The 18,001-nt window shown below is 32.7% G+C and overlaps 2 protein-coding genes across 2 annotated transcripts; one reads left to right on the forward strand and one right to left on the reverse strand.

Annotated features, from left to right (window-relative positions):
• The first annotated feature begins 643 nt into the window (after positions 1-643).
• Positions 644-9,163, forward strand: LOC130647912 (GDP-mannose 4,6 dehydratase-like). The gene is made up of 13 exons (XM_057453915.1): positions 644-710; positions 1,437-1,569; positions 2,465-2,526; positions 5,608-5,655; positions 5,770-5,880; positions 5,979-6,060; positions 6,664-6,768; positions 7,101-7,168; positions 7,430-7,489; positions 7,705-7,823; positions 8,379-8,475; positions 8,593-8,661; positions 8,753-9,163. Exons 1-13 carry the CDS (start codon positions 657-659, stop codon positions 8,813-8,815), a joined length of 1,071 nt encoding a protein of 356 aa, XP_057309898.1. The 5' UTR covers positions 644-656; the 3' UTR covers positions 8,816-9,163.
• Positions 9,164-14,760: 5,597 nt separating this feature from the next.
• Positions 14,761-16,714, reverse strand: LOC130647913 (NADH dehydrogenase [ubiquinone] 1 alpha subcomplex subunit 4-like 2). The gene is made up of 4 exons (XM_057453916.1): positions 16,501-16,714; positions 16,270-16,355; positions 15,960-16,020; positions 14,761-14,926 (listed from the first exon to the last, which is right to left on the reverse strand). Exons 1-4 carry the CDS (start codon positions 16,534-16,536, stop codon positions 14,870-14,872), a joined length of 240 nt encoding a protein of 79 aa, XP_057309899.1. The 5' UTR covers positions 16,537-16,714; the 3' UTR covers positions 14,761-14,869.
• Positions 16,715-18,001: the final 1,287 nt, after the last annotated feature.

An 18,001-nucleotide genomic window follows, 5' to 3' on the forward strand; every position in this document is an offset into this window, starting at 1 on the left:
TAAAGTGAGTTTATACATATATATTTCATGAAAGTAATATTTTCGGTTTGGTTTCTTTTTAATTAAAAATAAAATATGGAAAAGACATGATACTGCTTTGAAATGTTTGATTTTACACACATATGTTATAACTAAACAAAAAGATAAAAATGCAGTAAGAGAAACATTTTTAATAATGAAAATTGTTCAAAATTTAAAAAAAAATTTATATATAAAGATATACTATACTATTGCAGATTTAAAAAGGAATGGTGTAGGATTTACTCCTGTGTGCATCCCAATTGATTCTGCATGCTTAATATTGCTCATCTGGGTTGTGCAACAAAGGGTGATAGAAATTTTCCCAACTAATTATTTAGCTGAGAATTTCTTCTTACTTTTGATCCAGTAAATAATTCATTTATTTATATAAAATTTTCTGGACTTTGTTTAAGACTTTACAGTCTAACTGGGCTTGTTTGTTTACTTGTTTTAAACCCTGATATTCACAGTTCATTCTTATTTCTAGTATATGTATATATATATCTGCATGTTTGTGTCTTCCAGCTAGTGTTAAGCTATAAAATCTGTTTGTTTAAACTTACGGTAAAAGCAACTATGTAGGTGAACTTTAAATTTTATAGTTTTTTATTATTATTTTTAGACCAGTACATAAAATGGCAGGTACGCAAGAGAGGAAAGTTGCATTAATCACTGGTGTAACCGGGCAGGTAAAAATAAGCCATTTGATATTTGCATCTAATGTAGTACAAAAGGCACAGAAATAATGTGTCTTCAATTAAAAAAGAAATTTTTGCATAATGCCGTAAATTAAGAACTAACATATCACACGCCATGTTAATTGGTAAGATATATAAAACATGGTAAACAATAAAAACAAGTAACAAAATTTACCGAAGAATAAGAACATACTTAATGTAAAATATATACCTTTTTTTTTTTTGACCTAAAATCTTAACAATTTTATTAATGAGTGCAGTTAATAAAATTACTTTGTCTGTGACTTAATTGGTGCAAAAAAAAACAAAAAAATGTCTTGAGCAAAAGATAAGGGTCTAATCTTTCATTTTTAAATTAGTGAGAAATGACATGAATAAATTACTATACAAAGTCACTCATATTTTACAGATCATGATATAAAATTATGATTTTTTTGTATGTTATATGTACATCATGTACATGTACATCTAATGTATGAATTATTTTAAAATATTTTAATAATAAAGATGAAAGCCTAACTTTTATGATAACTTTGCATGTATCATATGTCAACTACAGTGACGTGTTAAATTTTTTGAGATTTTTCAATTATACACATTCTTTACTGTAATATAAACTTGGTCTTAAGTCTAAAGTTTATTGATTCAATGAGAGATTTTATGCGCACAGTTCCACTATATAGTTTTAACTAATTTTAAATGGAATGTTTTTTTTAGGATGGGTCTTACTTAGCAGAATTTTTATTAGGAAAAGGATATGAAGTACACGGAATAATACGTAGATCAAGTTCATTTAACACTGGTAGAATTCAACATTTATACAAAGACAGAACAGCACATTTAGAAGGAAGTGAGTCCAGATTTACTTTTATTTTGTAATTCCAGGTGTCACATGTAAACAGAAAAGTGCAGCATGTATAATAAAAGCTTTTTTGTAGTATTGTTTCTCCAGATATTTGTTTTTTAAATGCTCTTTTCCAGGTAGTTTAAGGTAGTATAATAAAAAAGTACTTTTTTATTGTTGTATAATGATCCCTTTAAAAGTTTGTTTGTTTATCATTATAAAAAAGGAATATTTGAAGTAAAGTTAGTAATGAATAGGAATTGCCATCTATCTGGTAAACAACTATTTTTTACATATAACATATGTAAAACAAAAAGGTAAAAGTTGAAAGGATTGCATCACCTGGTACAATGTTATTTATCTTTTATAATGACAGTTGTTCATGCTGGAATGGGTATACTCTATATTTTAATCAGTCTGCACTCTATATTTTGATCAGTCTGCACTCTATATTTTGATCAGTCTGCACTCTATATTTTGATCAGTCTGCACTCTATATTTTGATCAGTCTGCACTCTATATTTTGAACAGTCTGCACTCTATATTTTGATCAGTCTGCAGTCTATATTTTGATCAGCCTGTACTCTATATTTTGTTCAGCCTTCACTCTATATTTTGATCAGTCTGCACTCTATATTTTGATCAGTCTGCACTCTATATTTTGATCAGTCTGCACTCTATATTTTGATCAGTCTGCACTCTATATTTTGATCAGTCTGCACTCTATATTTTGATCAGTCTGCACTTCATATTTTGATCAGCTTACACTATTTTGAACTAATTATTTTATTTTTACTTACGTGAGAATTTAACATAAATTTAACATAAACATGTCTTATAAGATATATCATATAAAATATATCAATAGACATAAAATATCTGATAAACTATTTTATTTCAGATTTACATTTACATTATGGCGATGCTACTGATTCTTCGTGTCTGTTGCATGTAGTTAGTAAGGTGAGTTTTTTTCTTCTATGAAATCTAGCACTGTTTTTTTAGACGAATTCTTTTTGCTGACAGGATTTTTTAACAAACTGGAAAAAAATTAAATTAAAAAATTCCTCAAAGAATGAAAGAATGATTTTTGTCCATGGAATAATCTTATTGCTATATTTTATGTAAAGCATGGCTTGCAAGAATTTTAATGAAAATTTTTGTTGTTTTTTCAATTATTTTTTAACGCTTTACACTTAAGAATATTGATGACAGATATTATATTTTTCATGATAATACACAAAAGAGTGAAATGTGTTAAAGATAATTAACTCCTAAATATACGGAGGTGTGGCACCTGAGGGCCAAAATATGCTGATATCAGCAGCAAATATCTGAAAATCATAAGGCAGAACCACATTTTTTTCAAAATTACTCAGAGTTCATCGACGTTGTCCGTCATTTTGACTAGCGCTGAAACTTGTTACTGAGACGCGGTTGGAAGCTCAGGGATCGTAGCTAATAGTAGTGCAAGGGAAAAAAGAGGAATTCTTAAGTAATTTTTTTTCATTGGATTTACAAGAATTTGAGGTACCCCACAATAGAATTAAAGAACAGAAACGCCTTTCCCATGTCTGGTGATGAGGGATGGTCACATCTGGATAATATTTATTTTGTGATTTTAAGCTACCTAGCCAGTACCATGCCAGCACTCCAGGGCACATTTGTTATTAAATAATTAAGTGATAAAGCACAACAGCTAAATATATTACTTTAATGTAGCTATCTGCACAAAATATTTTTCAAGGCATTCTGTCATTTTAAATAAAAATAGCTAGGTAGTTATTTGGACCTCCCACAACAGTGAACATTTAAGACTTGAGTATATAGCTAGTTAGATATGCAAGACATTGCATGTTGGTAAGCATGTTTGCATGACAAACTGAAACCTATATAAATACATTTCTGCTTATATAAATAATTTTATAGATTTTGAGTTTTCTTTTATGAAATAACAAAATTTGGGAAAGTATAGCCAGAAGTAATATTCGCTTGAAGTGGGAAGACCTAAAGTCTTCAGGTTAAGACTTAGTAAAGCGTAAACTGTTTCACATGGAGGACACTTAGTGTAATGTGTTACAAATCCAGTGGAGCGTTTATAGCATTAAGGGTATAATATCTTTTTCATAAACCAACATTCACAGGACTTATGATAAAGATAAAGCCTATTGTTACTTCTGCAAAGCAAATACAGTTGTTTAGCATTTTTAATTTTGCATAAAAAGTTCCTGTGGATATTCAAAAATTAATTGTCAGTGGCACCAGACTGTGCGATTAGTGCAAAGTAGTGTTGCAGATCCAGATGGACAAAAAAAAACTTTCTAACCACTTTGTATTTATACGACATAAAATTTAGATTATGTATTTAGCACTGTGCTTTAGAAGCACATTCCCACTTTCTCTGAGCTTGATAAGGTATTTGGGACACATTTTTATCTGTTTGAATTATTTTTAATCCTGAGAATCACTTAGAATGTTTTCTGTACACATGGCTTGTCAAAATTGATATGCTGTCAAAAAAAGTTTATCGGTGTCTCCAAAAATGGCCAAAATTAAGAACTCAGAAACTATGATAGTAGCAAAAAAAATTGGGGGTTCATTTCATCAAACTTGTCTAAAAACATGTAATACTAGTTTTCAAGTCATTATTTCAATTTTTACTGAAGTAATAGGACTTTTACTTAGTATATTTTTAGCATAGTTTTTCATACCGCCGACACCAAAATGACTGCAGGGACTAATCGATTTGAAATTAATTTATAATATTTTAATAACAAACCTTTTCTCTTGATGTGTTTTTATTTTCCTGTAAAAGTTGTTGCATAGCTGATGTATTAACAATAGGATAAGAATGAAAAAGTTACTGTGAGACATGGTCTTAAACCTTAAAGATTTCCAGCGAGAAATTTGCAAACTAATGAATGACAAAATCGCAAAAGTTTATCTTCAAATTTTTAATTTTTGTTAATGTAAAAGTAATCCACATGAAAAAAGTTTCTGATGCTTTTTATGAAGAAATCTTCTATATTAGCCATACGGGGTAACTTGATGAACAATGCATTTTCCTGCAGGTGTTCTCAAATATGTGTAGTATAATCTTAAAAAATGTGATGTAATTTTCCTCTTTAAGTTTTGACTTTTAACCCAGCTAAAAAGCCCAGCCTTGTCCTTTCATACTTAGTCTAGCTAGCTATAGCGAAAAAGTTCAATATTCAAACTTGACCTATTTTACTGAGTATTAAGTAATAAGTGCTAGTTTAATCCTAAATGTAACTATAGTAGCTAAGCTACCTGTAGGAACAATATCAAACAACATCGAGGCTGTTCTCTTTTGTAAACAAACCCATTGGTATTTTGTAATAAGTACCAAATTTTATGTGTTCATTTCTTGCGCTTATGAGTGTAACCAAAGTGCCCTGTACGTAAGTCCTAAAAATTTATGTCATTTTAAGCCATTGGCTCACTCTTTACGAATGACACCACGTAACAACGGAAAACCACGCTTTGCTATTTCCCGTAACCTATACCGAGATTTGGTTGTGATATATATCAGAGTTAATTGTCTTTAAAGGATAAATAACTGAATAAATATTTCAACACACTTTCGATCAACCTGTTATTTAAAATAAAAGAAATTACGTCAAACCATTGTTAAATACTCTTTTTACCTTAAATTCTTCAACTACATACATGGAGAATAATACAAAAATAACAAAAATGATTGCGTAATATTTTTCATGATTATTCCTACCAGCAAGTCCACCTTAATAGCAACCAACCATTTTTATTTTGCTGACATGAAATGCTGGACTGCTAATATTATCTATATTTATAAATTTCTAATACCTGAAAAAAATTGATAAATCATTATTATTATTATTATGGCAAAAAGATACGTCATTGGCTTACCTCAGGGTACACTAAACATACCTGGTGTAAACAAGAAACAAAAGAAACAAACTTTTTAAAAGTCCTCATTTTACCCTACTTTTTAAAATTCATTCTCAACTTTTACATTAAATATTCCTACTTTTTTTTTTGTAGTGTCAACCAACGGAGGTTTACCATCTAGCTGCGCAGAGTCATGTTAAGGTGTATATCATCATGTTTATAGAGTTATAGTATTACCTTAAATGTGGGTTCTCGAAAAAAAAGATCACCAACTGCATTCTGTAAATACTGATCAGTGTTGATATTCGATTTTAGGTATCATTTGATCTTGCAGAATACACAGCAGATGTTGATGCTATGGGTACCTTACGACTACTGGAAGCAATCAAAATTTGTAAATTAATTGGCAAAGTTAAATTTTATCAAGTTAGTCCCTGCAGATATTTGTAGTAAATCGGAAATATTTTGTGTGCGTTATTTTCTTGACTCGACTGTTACCTTACATAACCATTTCTATTGCACAGGCATCAACCAGTGAAATGTATGGGAAGGTAGCAGAAATTCCACAATCTGAAACTACGCCATTTCATCCACGTTCCCCTTATGGTTAGATTTTTTTATTTTTTTATTTTCTTAAGAAAGTAAATAATAAATTTTTGTCATTCTCGTCTTAACGTCCCTTTTACATGCATGGATTGGATGGGGTATATTAATAACCCTGTTCCAATCTGATCTAGACTGTGGGAGAGAATACGTTTGCAAAGTCTTTTTCTTCAAAAAGCTGAGTTCTCTTGATTAAAACGCTGTTTTACAATTGTGCAAAATATGTCTCGAAATTGTTAAAATTGAGAAAAGTATGTCCCGAAATTTTCGAAATTGCGGTAAATACATCTAAAAACCGTTGAAATTGCACAAAATATGTCCCAAAGTCTTTGAAATTGTACAAAATATATCCCAAAGTCTTTGAAATTTGTACAAAATATATCCCAAAGTCTTTGAAATTGTACAAAATATATCCCAAAATCATTAAAGTTGCAGTAAATATGTTCCGAAACCGTTAAAAAAACTTTAATGTTAGAAAATACCACACTTTCAAATTGTGGTTAAACTGTAAAAATTAAAACCTATATTGGCACTGTAAGAACCTAACCTAACTTTGCACTATTTAATGTGATCAATATATGAGAAGAATCTGGATTTTTTTCTTAGGTGTCGCAAAATTGTACGGGTACTGGATTGTTGTGAATTATAGGGAAGCTTATGGATTGTATGGATGCAATGGAATATTGTTTAACCATGAAAGTCCAAGAAGAGGTGATTTGTTTGTTTTGTTTTTTGTTTTTGTTTTCATTAAATAAATAATCCATATTGAATGCATCAGACGTAATAAGAAAATTTAATGCTTAAAATAAAAGTTTGGATTTCTTAGCTTTCATTCAAAAAAAGGACGAATTTAGGTTTTTCGTAATGATTGATAGCCCCCTTATTCGTTTTCAATTACGTACAGTTAGGCCAACAATTCCTGCTCTTTAAAGCACTTGGTACAGAACCTTCATCCCTGATAAAGTTTAGGCCTGTCGACCATACGTAAATTCAGGCGAGCAAGAATTATTAGATAACCCCCCTTGTTTTACTTTTTCGTTTAGGAGAAACTTTTGTGACTCGGAAAATTACTCGCGCCGTTGCCAAGATCCACCTTAAACTGCAAGAAGAAGTATATAATTTCTTTCTACTCTTTTCTATGGTTTTCTGCCGTTTTAAAAATTTAAAAGTTCATGATGTTATGCAGTTTATATGTTGCATGTCGGGAACGCAATGTTTGTTTAAATATATAAATCCGTTAAATAACCAGCTAAAAGTTATGAATTGACAAAGTAACCTTAAACTTAATTTAGCAATCAGATTTTAAAAAAATGTTCAGGATGGGTGCATCGTTCAACACACTTTTTTATTGAATACACCTTTTTTGTTGTAGTTAGTTCTTGGGAACATCGATTCGGTTCGTGATTGGGGTCATGCGAAGGACTACGTACAAGTAAGTTTCGCTTCGGAATATGTTATTGTATACCTACCTTGTCATAAAAAACAATGTTGGACACATTTTTCGTCACTTGTTTGGCATAAGATAAGGAAAACATCACCTGCTTTGGGGAATTTTCTGCGTTTTGGGAATAATGGGAAGATTGATAATATTTTTGTCGTGTCACAAGAGTTGTCCATGACAAAATTCTTATATCCGTTCGTGTTCAGGCCATGTGGCTTATGCTGCAACAGAAGGAGGCTGATGACTATGTAGTGGCCACTGGAGAAACACACACTGTTCGAGAATTTGTTGAACACTCCTTCAAACATGTCGGTGTCACCATAAGGTACGCATCATTTTCTACATAAATACACAGTTGACTTTAGCAGGGTGGGTTAAGCAAGTTAAGAATTGTATGGAATGTTTAAAATATCGACGAAATATCAAGAAAAATGTCAAAAACATTTTCTTTTAAATGGTCGATAAGATCATTTTTATTTTTCAAAAAAAAGAAATTTCAGAAAAGATTTCAGATCAATTCTTATTGAAAAAGCATTAATACAGTGGAATCTCTCCTCGAACTCGCAAGGGACCGAAAAATTTGTTCGAGATAGAAAAAGTTCGAGATAAAGAGAAGTTCGAGATAGAGAGTAGTCGAGATAGAGAGATTCCACTGTATTTTCAATTTGTTATGTCAATATGCTTTTATCATTTTTTTATAGCAATCCAACCTTTAATAAAATATATATGCGGCCTGAAATAGCTAGGAATAAGGAAATGAACTTTTAGTCAAAAAATGACTGAGAAAACAATATTAAATACTATTTAGTCCACTAACAGTCTGGTTTATGTCTTATTAGTGTAAAACAATGCGAGATGATTATGTTTTTCCATGCTTTAGATGGGAAGGAAAAGGAGAAAATGAGATCGGTTATGACGATAAAACCAATGTGGTACGAGTGAGAATCAGTTCAAAATATTACAGACCTGCTGAGGTGGTAAGTAATCTAACGAAACAACTAGTTTTCTTTTGTCTTGAAAAGGCGGGGACAAATTCTAAACTGTGATCCTGGAAAATTGCATAAATTAACATCTATTTTAACTTCTCTTTTCAGGATTATTTGCATGGCAATCCGAAAAAGGCGGAAGAAAAACTTGGTTGGAAGAGAAATGTATCATTTGAAGTATGTTGCTGGAAATTTTTAACTCTATGTCATAACGCATTAAAATAAGAAACTGAAAAAATCAAAATTTATTCTTTTTTCATTTTTGCAGGAGTTAGTTAAAGAAATGATGGACGCTGATATCTCACTGATGAAGAAAAACCCTGAAGCGTAAAATTTCATAAACATAAAACATTTAATAATTATGCCCATAATATTATCGTTCTGTTGAGGAGAAATTTTGAAGGGGAAAATTTTTTTCTTTCTTTCCATGTTTTTAAAACCGTTCCACAAGTAAAATTTACAAAATGGTAGAACTGTGCTTACTTTCTTTTTATTAAAACAATTGTGTTAACTTATTATTTATGTCGTGTTATTATACAAGCTATAACTGAATCTTTTTTTGTCAACTTATTTCGTGAATTAGTTTTTACAAGTATTTTTGTAATATTTATTAATCCTTGAAGGTCAAATATTGTAAACAATGAAATAGACTTGAAGACGATTTTTTTTCCACCACCAATCACTGTTTTTAGTAATTTCGCTAATTAAGCGTATTATACGGACATTCCTTTTTTAAAGAAAATCCATATGTCAAACTTAACGATTTAATTATGGAGAAGTTTTTTTGCTAGTGTCGAGTTTCCCCTCGTGGTAACAAGTTATATATTCCTAAAGGACACTGATAATTGTGTGGATTGTAGTGCTTTTTAAAACAAAGCGCATAAGAAAGCAGCTGTAATATTTTGTATTTTATTTTCCTTATTTGACATCAAAACAATATGCAGAAAATTTTTAAAATTAACGACAAAATAAACCTGTCACGAGGGTACCTTTAAAGAACCAACGTCAATTTTTCCACTTTTAATCAGAAGGTTGAAATGGAGCCACTAAGAAGTCAGGTTTTCACCTAAGAAAGAATCCTGAGAACAGCTTTTCTCTCCTTCGGCCGTCGTAATGTTTGTAAACAGAAGTGAGCAATAATGTTTTTTATCACTTGAGCGCCCACCGCCTTAATCTTTCGTACCCTGAAACGTGATTAATTCCGCAATGCTCCCCATTTTTTTAATTTTCTAAAACATGATAATGAGAAGAGATGAGAGGGTTACTTAAAATTGTCGTTTAATTAGATTTGGATTGGTTTTAAAGATTTGACAATTTTGCGTTTTATTTCGCTTATTTTTCTTTAATCGTGATTTTTTTCTCACGGGGAAAATTTAAACCACTAACTTCGTTCCCAGAATTCCTTTTTGCTATTACTTCTTCGCGCCGTCTCTTAAATATGAAAAAGCAAAAACGGATTCTGGGGACCAGGTTGGAAAAACATCACACCGCGCATTTTATTATCTATGTGCAATTATACGACGCTGTGTTTGCAACACTAAGCCTACACCATGAAAGCACTGCATACGCCCAAGGTTTATAGGTTTACGGTATAGAAATAACCTGCGCAATTACTTGTAGCGACAAACTTAAAATTTAGCTACTTTGTGTATAAATATATTCATGACCTAAATTTCTTGTTTTTTCCTCGCGAAGTTTCTACTGTTAAGTATGTAAGAACCAAATTTTTAACACCCAACGATAGAACCTAAGCACTTGCCGGTCGGCAGATTTAATTTTATACGGCTTTTATTTTGATAAGTGATCACGTGTTATAGTAGATTAATTCCAGCGGGATGTTATTTGTTTACACATTAGCGGTAAGCTCATCGGTTCTAGCATTTGGGTGAAAGGAAAAAAGATGCTAGGATTTAGTGAGAGGTCATTTCCTGTGGATTTCTTCTCACGGAAACATCGTTTAAGGTTTGAAATTATTATTAAGTGCAGATTGGTGATTGATTTATTTGAATTCGCCTAGTGACAAAACGGACTGATAATTACTTTGCTTCACCTAGCGCCCCCATCTTTTCCTGATGACACGCAGATGCCAAACTCGAAATATCTTACCACTGAAAATGTAAACAACGGAATTTATCTATATGGATAACGGATGACGCAGGTGGCTTCGTGCCCTTTGGAGTCAAGGGGTTATATTCGCCAGGTTAGATATTTTTCCAGCTTCGCCGCCCGCAGCCTTCCCTTTTTGTGTTATTTACTGTTTGGAAAATGATGGCGGCAAGAATTTGACGGTTGTCTTGTTGTTAACGTTTTTAATAAAAAGAACTGCATAGAATCAATTTCGAATTAATTTCTTCCATTTAAAAATAGACTAACGGTGTCAACGAAACTCCGGCGCTGGTGATTTTTCAGTAATGCAGATAAGAATTGAAATTTATATGCTAAAAGTATTTCAAAACGCATTATTTTGTATTGTTTTTTCCCTTGAGAAAAATTACTGGTGGTATTGGGAATATACTGGCAAGTTATTCTATGCGATACTAAAATAACTCACCTAAATTAATCGCTACGCTAGAGTGCTCATTCATTGACAAGTTGTTCTGGACATGTGTTATTTGATCAATTTCATTGGTTGTTTAAAAAAATACTATTTGTATTGTCCAATGAAATTGGTGTATGCTTTCAAATCTGGGCGTTCGAAATCGACTACTTCAGATTGATATTCTAACCTCGCATCACAAGACAAAAATTCAACCTGGAAACACGAAACAAGTTTTCTGGTAAATACGAGATGAATTTCAACAAGGGAAGGCGTCATACTTGTGCCAATATTCGAATAGCGGAGCTGCAATATGAAGAAGATTGTTTTATAACGCCAGCAGCATCAAAGACACGTCGTCGATCAGTTTTCCCTTACACAGATCTAGTGAAAGCTCCAGTTAAAGAAAAGATTTGCCGTCGTTTTTCATCCCCTGAGATGCTTTCAAAAGATCGTTTCAGTATCAGAAAGAAACTTAACTTTGATGCCTTAGATGGGTCAACAAAAAAACGGAGTATGAATCCTTTATTAGTTGCTTTACACAGTAATGATTTAGCTGTTCCCTTTTCCGAGTTAGAAGTTGGTAATAACAGATCAGCAAAGCGTGTTAAATTTGATGATGAAGTTATAACCTCTCCCGTTCCTGAGACTCCGGTGTTTAATCCTACTGTTAGAACTTTAAAATCTGACCTAAAGACCCCCAGTTGTACGGATTCGTTTACAAAACTTACCGATCCCTTTGGTCGCAAATTAGATGTTAAAAGACTATTTAACATCGGAAGAACGCCAGATAAAGCTGACAAAACCCAGGCAAGACCATCTGCAAGAAACTTAACTCTTATGTGGTAAGACAACTGCGATTATATTTAATGACAGTTTCGCTTAGTGGTCGCAATTCAAGCAAGTGTTAACTACATGAATTTCCTCAAAATAAAAGATTACAGAATCGTTATTTTTTGGACTTAATTTGCCTTTCTTGGCATACTTCTAACTTATTATAGAATCACGGTTTTCTAGACTCGAATTGCCTTTTTGGCATATTTCTAACTTATTGAGACTTTATGTAACACTTATTCGTTCGCTCTTTAGCTAGTTTTCACTATTTTCCATTTTTTTGCTGTTATATGCAATGTTGAGTTTCTTAGTTTCTATCGTTAGTCGCAAATCACAGTTTTTTCTATAAAATTTGCTATTCGTGAAAATTTTTTTCATTGACTTTGACATATTTAAACAAGGAAATATTGAATTTTTATAATAATGTTAATATGTATTTAAAATATTTTGAAATATGTAGTGAGCAATATAAATTTAACAACTTCAATTTTCTACTTCTATCGAGTGTAATATACAGGACCGTTGAGACCAGAGAGGAGAGGGAGATATTCAATCATGGTTGTTATCGAGAGACTTGAATTTTGACAATTTTTTCTATTTTCTCAAATTGCTTGATTGTCTGCTAAAGGGAACTGTTCAGCAAAGGCATTTCAGTGACAACAAGTCAATTATCGGTTAGGTCAAAAGTACTGTATAAAATGTGGTCCAAAAATGATTAATTTAAAGTTTGCATTTGCGCGCGCTTCAGGTACTTTCGGTATAATCTAGCACTATGCTATGTCCAGTATAACTATATATAACAAAACTATATCCACTTCAAACACTAGTATTAACGTAAGTAATATTTAGTCTAGCATACATTTACAAGTCACATCTCTACGCGTTTGATCATGATTCAACGGTAAATATATCTTTCTAAATATAAAGGTCGTTCTCAAGATAGTTTCAGTCCTTGAGCGACTTTTGATAGACATTTAAGGTTGAATTTTACTTGCGCATTGCTAGTGCATCGAACACGTGGTCAATTGTTTGAAATGCAAACAATAACAATATATTCGCAACAATGGTGCTTTTTTCACGGCAGTCAATCTTTAAAAAATACATAAATAATAGTAGATAGATAGATAGATAGATGTGCATATTTTACATGGCTAGCCTCACAAATATCGAGGGATATACCCTGTCTATTATTTCCAGGAGGGGCCATGGCTTAGATGGAGAGTTCTAGAGTATTTAATGCTCATTTTGAGCTACGCAGACCCAAGTAGTAGGGCCCACGCTCTACTAGACAACTCCCGGCAACATCCAACGGCTCACACAGTGTGCCATCTCCCCAATTTCCCTCACATGGCTTGGGTTAACCCGGGGCTATGGTAACATTCACTCGACCATGTTGAATCGCCGTCAAGAGGAATCGAACCCCGGTCTCCCGCACAGAGTACGAAAGCTATAACCACTAATCTACGGCGCCACGCGAAAGTATAAGAGAACCGAGTGTACGGAGGAAGTTTGCATTTTGTGAAAACGTTTAGCTGGTATGAAAAAGCTTAAAAAGTATAAAAACTTAGTGTGTTCCCAAGATTATAGGTTTACAGTTTGCAAATAATGCATGCCATCATGTATTTGATGCATTTAGCATCTTCTTGGTGTTAATGACCCTTGATCAACAGATAAAGCCCTTCTACCTTTCTTTTTCTGCTAGTTTGATATGTAAGCTGCTGACAAGTTACAGGTACATCTTGACTGCTGGGTTAAAAACCTTTACATCGAACAGAAAGCTTGTTTTTTTTAACATGCTCTTTAATTTGCAGCGTCGATAACCAATTAGATGCTTCTTTCCCAAAAAAGCTTAAGTAGAGTGTACTTTTGTTGTCCGTGGTAGCATTAAGAACCAGTTTTTGTTAATTCGCGGTTGTCCTCATATCTTTCAACCTGAGTGCAAACTTTAGTCAACGGCAAATAAACGAGAATTCCCATACTTCACTGAGCAGTGATCTGTAGGAAAAAAAATTTCTATTCCTTCCAATCTTTCCAAAGGTTCCAAATCATTAAATATATAGCCATTAAACAAAGCTGGCAGTAATAATTGTCTTCGAGGGGTTTAAAAAGATCTGATATATTGCCAATTATTCTCATGATATAATTAAACCTAAGTTGTAAACCATGGATGTAGGCAGCATATGCAGAATAGGGATAAATTTTTGCAACTTGGGTAACACACGTATTTGTTCCACCTAATCTTTTACTTCCTTTTATTAAAACCTGCAACTACAAATGCACCCTTCGACTGTTACCGTAATTTCATAGCTTTGCCTGTTCAAAACATGTACGTTGACGATCAAAACAAGTTATCAGAGGTTCCACTTATCAGAATCCCAGTAAAAACTCTCATCGGGTTCTTAAAAAGATGTCGGCTAATATATACTGCACCTGGTTTCAAGTTGTTTCTGTTTTTAAACAAATCTTTTATCCTTCGAACTCTATACTAATTAGTAGCTTACGCGGGTATGTAATTTCGCGGGGTAAATGTTGCATTTCGCGGGTATTAACTTTCTGCTGATGATCATTTGCAAAAATATTTGTTGCTAAACATTTTTAAATAAAAAGATTGTTCACGTGTGAGTGAAATTGTTCTCTTAATTGACTGCCCTTGATGGTAAATATCCGCACGATAGGCTTCTTAAAGACTGTCTTACGGAAAATAAATTCAAAACCTTTTATCGCCTTTTAAAATCATGTAATGCACCGATAAACGTATTTTTTGCCCTGTTTTCTTGTTCTACGGAAAACACGGAAGAACAATTATAAAGCTATTTCACGCCCATGTGCACAGTTCAATGTTATGTCTCACACAGCAGTTTTAACGTTAGCGAACCAATTTGGTTGGGAAATATGAAACAGTAAAGCTTGGTGAAAAATTATTTCAATATATACATCTAATTACAAGATCTTTTTATTAACAAAACGGTTATGTGCGAAATTAAAAAGTTCATTAAGAGATTCGGATATTTCGGATTAATACTTCGGAACATCATCGGTTCTGTTTTTGTAATAGTCACGTGTCTTGTACCACTAAAACATAAAAACAAACTAAACTATATCATCCCAAAAATTTCTCAAAAAGGGTTTAGGCCAAAAACTAAAAAAATTGTACATAATTTGTTAAATATTTATTTTTTTAATAACAGTCAGCTTTTCTTGAATGCTATCGTTCATTACAAAAAACAAATACAAAATTATTTATTAGCCCTGATGCAAGGCAAATATACGCTCCTTTTGTTTCGCGTGTCGTCCAAGCCGGTTTTTTTTTAAGATTTGTAGTAGCAGATCTGTTTATGCCCTTAAAATGCTTGTCTGTCAACAATTTACTTTTTCAATAGAAAATATTGCTATTACCCAGAAATTTTAAATGCGCAATGCATTATGGGATTATCAGGGAGTGTTTTTTTATTGCAGAAAAAATTGTGCATAACACGGCAAGAAGGTTGATATAAATAGCTAGCTATAAAAAGCAATCTTTTCGCTCTTTTCGTCATGACTAAATAACTTTCCTTTTTTGTTGAATTAAAACAAAGAGAATGGCGGTACATTTTATATTTAGAAAATGGGAGGAAATGACTTCGGATAAGAACAATATTGTCTATTTTCTCAATATTTGCAAGTTAGCTATTGAGAAAGTACCTATAATCTCAGCTACTTTTGGGAGAACAAGGTAATCAAAAAATTAATCTGCATTAAATTGTCTTTCAAAGGGATCTATATCATGTATTGGAAAAGCATCTCAGGAATTTTTAAATTAAAGATTTATGTTCAGTTTTACACGTATTTGCAATTTGTTTCTGTGATCGAGGGTTAAAATAATAATACCAGCGGCAATGACTACATTGTAGGAATGATGGAGAAAGAATTGACTGCTCTTCCCCACAGTTTTTTTTTAATCAAATACAACAAAAAAGTCTTAATACGCGTACGCATGGCAAAAGTTTTTTTTTGACGTGTTGACAAAAAACATTTTGGTCCCAGTCCCTGCACATAAAAAAAGTCACATCGTGTGTTCACCCATGCCATGCCATTTCGCAAATCTAAGACCATTTACGTCACTTACTTTGACTTCGTCGGTTTGTTTCATGTCTAACCAAGGGCTTGGGTTAGTTTTATGATTCCATCTGAACAAAAAAAAAAACACCTTAGAAAAATATATTTCACATATGAAACCTAGGTGGTGAACATAAGCAATTGATCAACCGTAGCTTTGCAAACAACTTCTTCTCCAAACGTCTTATCCGCTGCCACAAATCCTCATATCAGAAATCTGCAATTAAGTGCTATGAAAATTTTTAAAAGAGCGACTAACTTATAGTTTACAGAGAGCAATAATAAAAGAGTTTTGGAACTAGATTGGTTATAATACATACACGACGTCAGGATATCGTGTTGATTTGATCAAGGCACCAATCCCCAACGAAGCAGCAACTCCGACACATGCCACCAACGGATACACCTACAATATCAAGAAAAATGGTAGCAATAATAACGGCTGCATATAAACATGCGACCATTACTATGACAGCTTCTAAAATAAGAAGAAAAAAATTATGCGTTCGAATTTTAAACATTCCGAAAGTATTTTTGTGTATATTTCTTACCTCAGGGTGTCCCATAGCTTTTCTTAACAGCCACATCTTTCTCCTGTTTTTTTATCTTCGAAAACTTTTCTTCGCATGAAATGGTTTTTTATTTATACGCAATGATGTTTGTAGTTTCGTACATTTTCATGCCAACGTGCACGTCGCGAAAAAACTTACTCGAATAGAAACATGGCTTCCACGCTTAATAAAAGTTTAATGTTTTAAAACTGTGGACAAAAACCAGCTTTGTATTTATAACTTATGATATTAATGAAGCAGATGTTTTAGCACTAGCCTGGATAAAAAAATGTGTTCTGGAGTCTACCGAAAATAAAAGCTAAACGCGTCGTTCTTAAAAAATCCTCCGCGGGGGAAAACCTAATCACTTGATTGTCGGGTATACATCTGCCAAATTCTTTCAACAAGTTCAACAAGGGCAACTCATTCAACTTTGATGATCAAACTAGTTACCAGATTATAGAACCTGGAAATAAAGCTGTGACGGTTTTGAAAAACAAAATTTATTAATGTCAATGTTATTTTAAAACTTGAAGTGCCGTAGCGTACACTGTTCTGTGCAAAAAACCAGAATCCTTTCATACTTAACCTCATCTCCAGGCTTTCTTTACGTTTTCTAGGCTATCTGATATCAGAAAAGATATAAGATAACCAGGGGACGAGGTTGTTATGTTGTATTATTCCTCTTTCCCACACCCATTCCAATTTTTCTAAAGAATTTCCGCACATAGGAAACGACAAAAATAAGTTATTTCGTTGCGAGCAGAATCGTAAGCGCTGTTTTTCTAACTTTGGCGTTTAAAAGCTATATTCGCGAAAGTTTTATACACGCTACAAAAGTCACCCACATTCTGACTAAGTAGAATATTTGTAATAATCGTGAATTTACTACCAGCACACAATAAAATAAAATAAATAAAAGCCTTTTTTACGTCTTTCGAATTTTTTTTCGAAAATTAAGAACTTTTGTGGCCGCTAGAGTCTTAAAGTATGACAGCTCCAACTTCATTCTAATAAATTCTCAGGTTTTTATAGATTGTTTTTTCAGGTTCCGCCCCAGTATGTAAAAGCTAAAATGCTTCAGGGACGAAATGTTGGCAGGCTTGAATTATAAAAGTTTTCTTTAAAGTTTAACGCTGTTACAAAACATGTTTATTATTCAGTTTGTGAAAGAAAAAAAGATTTGTTTGCTGTATAATTACTGTAATAACAACCAGTGGGTTTAAATTACTTTCTTATCCTCAGTAATTTCCTGCTTTTTATTTTATCGCTCCCGCAATGCATTGCCGTATATTAGGCAGTGCAGATCGCAGTTACCTTCTTTGTTTTACAGACAACATAATAATTAATCAGTCGTTAACTTGTGGAAACATTCACGGGAATTCGCTCTTTGAAACAAATCGGATACAGAGTAGGGGTATTTTAACATAAGGATCTTTATAAAAAAAGGATCCTTCCAAATATGGATATAAATTTCAAACAGCTTGCTGTTCCTCGAAAT

This window comes from Hydractinia symbiolongicarpus, chromosome 6 (genome assembly GCF_029227915.1).
Source record: "Hydractinia symbiolongicarpus strain clone_291-10 chromosome 6, HSymV2.1, whole genome shotgun sequence".
NCBI lineage: Eukaryota > Metazoa > Cnidaria > Hydrozoa > Anthoathecata > Hydractiniidae > Hydractinia > Hydractinia symbiolongicarpus.